General features: G+C 40.5%; 1 protein-coding gene across 1 annotated transcript; it reads left to right on the top strand.

Moving 5' to 3' along the window:
* Positions 1-239: 239 nt before the first annotated feature.
* LOC125809935 (uncharacterized) lies at positions 240-5,920 on the top strand. Its single transcript, XM_049489466.1, has 3 exons — positions 240-521; positions 867-1,469; positions 5,765-5,920. Exons 1-3 carry the CDS (start codon positions 240-242, stop codon positions 5,918-5,920), a joined length of 1,041 nt encoding a protein of 346 aa, XP_049345423.1.
* The last annotated feature ends 1,430 nt before the right edge of the window (positions 5,921-7,350 follow it).

The following is a 7,350-nucleotide window of genomic DNA, read 5'->3' as shown; positions in this document are numbered from 1 at the left end:
CGCGCCACATTTATGAATAAGAGGCTATACGATGTTTAGGAACTTTCACTTCTTTCATTACTCCTTAGTCGTGCCTTAGAGTTTTAACTCTATGATGTTCTTTCCTAACCTTTTTCTTGTGAATATAGGCAACGAATACAAGAAGAGGGAATGCAAGGAGGATGCAAGAGGAGAACGTCAATGAGGGAGTTCCTCCCCAAGCTCCTCAAGATCCTCAAGCTCCTAATGAAGAGAGGGCTATGACCAATGTGGAGATAAGGACGACTCTCCAAACATTGACTCATACTTTAACGAATCAAGTCACTAGGGATGCTAGAGTTCAAGTGAACTCCAATGCAAGTACAACCGCTTCAAGGATTAGGGATTTCACAAGAATGAATCCCCTTACATTCTATGAATCCAAAGTGGATGAAGACCCACAAGGGTTTATTGATGAAGTGTTTAAGGTGCTTGATGCTAATGGGGTGTCTCCACAAGAGAAGGCAGAACTAGCCGCCTACCAATTGAAAGATGTTGCTCAAGTATGGTATGAGTAATGGAAGGATGAGAGAGTTGTGAGACAGGGCCTGGTTGATTGGAGAGTGTTCAAGTCGGCCTTCTTTGATAGGTTTTTCCCACTAGAGTTGAGGGAGAGAAAGATGCAAGAATTCATCAACCTTTGCCAAGGAGGTATAAATGTGAAAGAGTATAGCCTTAAGTTCATCCAATTGTCTAAATATGATCCAACCTTAGTGGCGGACTCTAGCGCCTAGATGAAAAAAATTGTTATGGGGATACCCGACTTAGTAGTCAATTAATTTCGTTCGGCAATGCTCATCCCAAGTATGAATATTTCACGTCTTATGGTTCATGCGAAACAAATTCAGGAACAAAAGCTCAAGCAAGTGAATAGAGAAGTAAAAAGGGCAAGGACCGATGATGGGAATTCTTCCAAGGGTAAGTTTGAGGTTAAAAGTAAACCAAGGTTCAAGAAGAGGTTTTCCAACCAAGTCTCATCTAGCACTCCAAGGGTTAACAAAGAAAGGGTGTCTAACCCTACTCCACAAAGAGGTAATAGTGGTAGCACTTATGTTGAAAGACTAAGTTGTCCAAAGTGCGGCAAGAAGAATGATGGCAAGTGCTTAGTTGGCACGAATAGTTGCTTTAATTGTGGGAAGAGCAGTCATATAAAGAGAGATTGTCCCTTGCTAAGGGTTAAAAGGAGAGACGGCCAGCAAGTCCCTCCTAGTGGCCCAAATTCTGATGCTCCCAAGAAGAATCGTTTCTATGCTCTCCAATGCCGAGGTGACCAAGAGAGCTCACCGGATATTCTTACGGGTATGTTGAAAGTATTTTCCATTGATATTTATGAATTATTAGACCCCGGTGCCACTTTATCTTCTGTTACACCTTTTGTGGCTATGAAATTTGAAGTACTCCCCGAAGAGTTACTAGAACCTTTTTCGGTGTCTACCCCGATTAGTGGCTCGGTAGTAGCAAAAAGAGTCTACATGAGTTGTCCTATTTCCTTATCTCATAAAGTCAGTTTGGTTTATTTGGTAGAATTAGACATGCTTGATTTTGATGTAATTTTGGGCATGTCTTGGTTGCATGCATGTTATGCTTCAATAGATTGTAGGACCCGTATGGTCAAATTTCAATTTCCAAAAGAGCCAATTTAAGAGTGGAAAGGCAGGAATTCTATTCCTAGAGGTCAATTTGTTTAATGTCTAAAAGCTGGAAAAATGATCTCCAAGGGGTGTATGTATCATATTGTTAGGTTTATGGATGTTAAGTCCAAGGTCCCTTCTTTAGAGTAGGTCCCCACGGTGAGTGATTTTCCGAAAGTCTTTCCCGATGACTTACCCGACATTCCTCCCGAACGGGAAATAGACTTTTGAATTGATCTTTTTCCGGATACACAATCCATATCTATCCCTCCCTATATAATGGCTCCGGTCGAATTGAAAGAGTTGAAGGAGCAACTCAAGGACTTATTAGACAAGGGTTTTATTCAACCAAGCATATATCCATGGGGTGCTCCGATATTTTTTGTGAAGAAGAAAGATGGGTCCCTTAGGATGTGTATTGATTACCGCCAATTGAACAATGTCACTATAAAGAATAAGTATCCTCTTCCTAGGACTGACGATTTGTTTGATCAACTCCAAGGGGCTAACTTTTTCTCCAAAATAGATCTTTGTTTGGTTTACCATCAACTAAGGGTAAGAGGATGTGATATTCCCAAGACGGCCTTTAGGACACGGTACGGTCACTATGAATTTGTGGTTGTGTCCTTTGGGTTAACAAATGCCGCGGCGGTATTCATGGACCTAATGAATAGGGTATTTAGGCAATATCTTGATTTGTGTGTGATCATTTTTATTGATGGTATTTTGATCTATTCAAGGAGTGAGGGTGATCATATGAAGAATTTAAGGATTGTATTACAAGTCCTCAAGGACCAATAATTGTATGCTAAGTTTAGTAAATATGAGTTTTGGCTAAGGTTGGTTTCTTTCCTTGGTCCTGTTGTGTCGGTTATGGGTATTTAGGTAGATCCTAAAAGACGGATGATGTCAAGAGTTGTCCTAAACCTCTATCTCCTACCGATACTAGAAGTTTCTTAGGTTTGGCCGGTTACTATAGGAGGTTTGTTGAGAGTTTTTCCTCCATTGCTTCTCCATTGGCGGCTTTGACTCAAAAGAAATCTAAGTTTGTGTGGTTGGAAGCTTGTGAGAAAATCTTCCAAGAATTGAAAGATAGACTTACATCCTCTACGGTGTTGACCTTACCAGAGGGTACCGGTGGGTTTGTGGTATATTGTGACGCCTCTCGATTGGGTTTGGGATGTGTCCTTATGCAACGTGGTAAAGTAATTGCCTACACTTCAAGGCAACTCAAGGTCCATGAGAAGAATTATCTGACTCATGACCTTGAATTAGCGGAGGTTGTGTTTGCTTTGAAAATATGGAGACATTACTTATATGGGGTCCATGTAGATGTGTTTACCGACCACAAGAGTCTTCAATATGTGTTTTAGCCAAAACAACTTGAATCTCCGACAAAGAAGGTGGTTAGATATTTTGAAGGATTATGACATGAGTTTCCTTTACCACCCCAGCAAAGCTAATGTAGTTGCGGATTCCCTTACTAAATTGTACATGGGTAGTGTGGCTCATGTAGTAGAGGAGAAAAATGAATTGGTTCGTGATGTGCAAAGGTTGGCCCGGTTAGGTGTCCAACTCGTGGATTCCACCAATGGTGGGGTTATGGTCCATCATAGTTCCGAATCATCCTTTGTGGTTGATGTGAAGTCTAAGCAATATCATGATCCTATATTAATGGAGTTGAAAGAATCGGTTCTCAATAAGTCCGCTGAGGCTTTCTCCCAAGAGCGAGATGGGGTGCTTAGGTACCAAGGTAGATTATGTGTTCCGAATGTTGATGGCTTAAGATGGAAAATTTAAGAAGAGGCTCATGGTTCGCGGTATTCTATTCATCCGGGAGCCACCAAGATGTATCGTGACCTACGGGAAGTCTATTGGTAGAATGGTATGAAAAAAAATATAGCGGGTTTTATAGCCAAGCATCAAAGGCCCGGAGGCTTGTCAAAAAATATAGATATTCCCACTTGGAAGTGGAAGGATGTGAATATGGATTTTATTTTGGGGTTGCCTCGTACTCGAAGGCAACATGATTCTATTTGGGTCATTGTTGATAGGATGACAAAATCAGCCATCTTTATTCTCGTCAAGACTTTATTTTCGACGGAAGACTATGTCAAGTTGTACATAATGAGATAGTGAAGTTGCGTGGGGTCCCCTCATCTATCATTTCAGATCGGGGTACTCAATTTACTTTGTATTTTTGGAAGGCATTCCAAAAAAGGCTTGGTACAAAGGTTAAACTTAGTACCGCTTTCCATCCTCAAACAGATGGTCAAGAGGAATGCACCATTCAAACCTTAGAGGACATGTTGAGGGCATGTGTGATAGATTTCAAGGGTAGTTGGGATAACCATCTCCCATTGATTGAGTTTGCCTACAACAATAGCTACCACTAAAGCATTGCCATGGCTCTGTTTGAAGACCTTTATTGTAGAAGGTGTAGGTCTCCGGTTAGTTGGTTTGAAGTAGGTGAATTTTCTCTAATTGGTCCTGAACTAGTTTATGAGACCACTGAAAAAGTTCGACTCATTAGAGAGAGGTTGAAGATGGCCCAAAGTCGGCAAAAGTCATATGCTGATGTTAGAAAAAGGGATCTAGAATTTGAGATTGGTGATTGGGTTTACTTGAAAATCTCACCTATGAAAGGTGTGATGAGGTTTGGTAAAAAGGGAAAGCTTATTCCCTGGTATGTGGGCCCTTATCAAATTTTGAAGCGAATTGGGAAAGTTGCCTATGAATTATACTTGCCAAATGAATTGGCTCTGGTTCACCCGATATTTCATGTTTTTATGCTTAAGAAGTGCATTGGTGATCCGGTATGCATCCTTCCTTTAGAAGGTTTGGGAGTTGATGAGAACCTTTCTTACGAAGAAGTCCCGGTTGAGATTCTAGACCGGCAAGTTAAGAGGTTAAGAAACAAAGAGGTAGCTTCCTTTAAGGTTTTATAGAGAAATCACTTAGTTGAGGGTGCTACATGGGAGGCCGATGCCGACATGAAGTCCTGTTATCCTCATATTTTTCCTTCTACTCCTATTCAAACTTGAGGTAAGCAGTTTTCTTGATTTTAGTGTTTTGGAAGTCATTTATGCTATAAGTGTTTTTTATGATTTCCTTATGATATACATGTTCTTGTAAGAATTCATGTTAAGCATAAATTGAGTTTTCATGATTTATGTGTCCCTCATGTTGATTTGCATTTTATTATGATGATTGCATATTTGTCTTCATGAGGTGAATTGATGAGCATGTTTAGTTATGTCTTGGTGAAATGACATATTGGCTCCTTATTGTTGTGTTGAGATTGTTAGAGATTGTTAGAGATTGTTAGAGATGGAGATGGTAGTTCCTCCTAAAATGATATGAAATGATGAGCATTGTGCATATTGGGTTGTGGATGTAGTTCCTACTTCCTTGTGATTACATTGTTTAAATCTTGAGATTGAGTTGATGTCTCCTCCTATAAGTTGTGCATTTTTGTTATGTTGCATATCGATGATGGGCTGATAGTTTTGAGTCTTTAATTCCGTAGGGTGTCTAAATCGTCATTCGAGGACTATTGTTCCCGAGGGGGAGATAATTTAACACCCCGGAAAAAAATGGTAGGTTAACCTAGAGCTAAATGTGAGGATTAATGTAACATTTCAGAGATGGTTAGACTAAACTAAAGCTAAAATGAAGGAGGTAAACATCTAGGATGAATGTAAGGACTTAAATTACCAAGGGAGAGTGAAGGAGAACTTGTTTCTCAATGGACCTAGTTGGCGATTGGGCAGAATGATCACCAAGTGACTTGGCAATGTGCCAAAGTGCACTTGGGGTCGCCTAGTGGGCAGTCCCCTTGGGCTAGGTTTTGGGAAAAAGGGCGAGCTAGGTCATGGCTCACCGATTGGGTTGGCGATTCTCCCAACAGACCACCCCATCACCTAGTAAGCTGCCCATTTTGGGAGACTAATAGAAATTTAGGTAAGCCAAGGAGGGCCAAAGGGTAAGCTCCTGATGAGTCCACAACTTGGACTCATTTAGGGCTTTATTTTGATAGAAATAGTGTCCTCAAATGTTTATTTTATCTCAATATATGATGAAAACTCTTGAATTTCAGGTATTTGAAGTTTTAGTGGAAGCATGGACATTTAGGCGCAAAACGGAACAAAACGGCTGAAAAGAACGAGGAAGCTGAAGCCTTAGCATCGCCAAGCACACTTGGCGATTCTCCAAAGGGACGCACTCCCCCCTTTGTTCCAGTACGCGAAGCCCTGAAGGAGCACGATTAAAAAGGCGATGAAAGGAGCAGTCGGTGTTTTTCCGAATAATTCCGTGAAGTAGTACAATGTCGCCCAATGACACAGAGCACGACGATGCTGAAGGCTAGTGAAAGATGGCGACCAACTACACCAAATGGCAAATCCTTGGGTTAATCGGCGATTCCGACTAGCCTCGCCGAAAGATCCGCCAACACTATTTTCTAAAGTCTATAAATACTAAACTTGTTATTAATTTTTAGGAATCGAACATTTATTTTAATTTTCACAATAGAATAGTACTTTTTGGATATTTTCTCTCAAGTTTGGAGAGTGTTTTTTGGGAAAGTTGAAGAAAGAAGGATTTCATCTTCCCCAAGTTGGAAGTGGGTCTTTTCCATTCTTTTCCTTTGCTTAAATCAAGGTTTAATTCCTTATACCCATTTGATTTTAGTATCATTTTAGGTGTATTTTGTTATTTTTCTTGATGTGTGGTTAAAAACCCCCATTCTTGGGATGTGACTTAGCAAATATGTGTTGATATTATTGTTGGGACTTTATTGCTGATAGGTTAGATGTATTTTAATGGTGATTTCACCTAGTGGTTGTGGTTTAATTTGATGGGTTTGTAGTTGCAAAAACAAAACCACCCATGTGTTTTCGGCTTGCCCGAGAGGGAGGTCGCGAAACCTAATGGCCTAAGGAGTGGGTATGAGGTTCAGCCCCAGAGGGTGAGCCCTAGTCCCATATCCAAACACTCAGCTTGACAGATAGGCTGGCCTTCATGCGGGAAATGGGTGTCCGAGAGGAACGCATTTGAAACGGGCTAGGTTGCCCGAAAGGGAACTTATTTCCCATCTAAAGCTTAGCCTAGTCACTATTATCTTGCAAATTTCCTATTGAAAAGATGTACCCAACGATTTATCTCAACTTGTAGTGCGGTCACACCCCAAGAATTTGTCCCCATACTTGATTTTCTTGTTATGTTTGTTGTTTTTACTACTTGTGACAAAATCCCCATTTGATATTTGACATCTTCGTGTCACCCCTTTTAATTTACAATGTTTTTAATTGTTAATGTCTTTAGCTACGACTAGTTAGAACTTAATTTTATTTTTCTATTAATTCTCAAAAGCATTCCCTTAGGACACGATCCCAACCCTTGGTTGGATTACTATATTATCGACGATCGTAGATATTTATATCGTAGGTTAGTGTCATTGGTCACAATAAGCATCAAAATAACGAGCACCATGTTGCAACTCTTGCAACTAAACGGACACTTCAGTGGATTAGCTCATGAGGACCCACATGAGCACCTTCGAAACTTCGTAGATGTGTGTGGACCATTCTCGTTCAAAAACATCTCTCAGGAGTCGGTTCGATTAAGGCTATTCCTTTTTCATTGATGGGGGATGCGTGTAAGTGGCTAGCTGAGTTTCCACGTAACTCAATCACTTCGT

This window comes from Solanum verrucosum, unplaced genomic scaffold (genome assembly GCF_900185275.1).
Source record: "Solanum verrucosum unplaced genomic scaffold, falcon-dt-bn FXZP01000257.1, whole genome shotgun sequence".
Taxonomy (NCBI): Eukaryota; Viridiplantae; Streptophyta; class Magnoliopsida; order Solanales; family Solanaceae; genus Solanum; species Solanum verrucosum.
The sequence above is the reverse complement of the archived record's forward strand: the minus strand, read 5'-3'. Positions and strand labels throughout refer to the sequence as shown.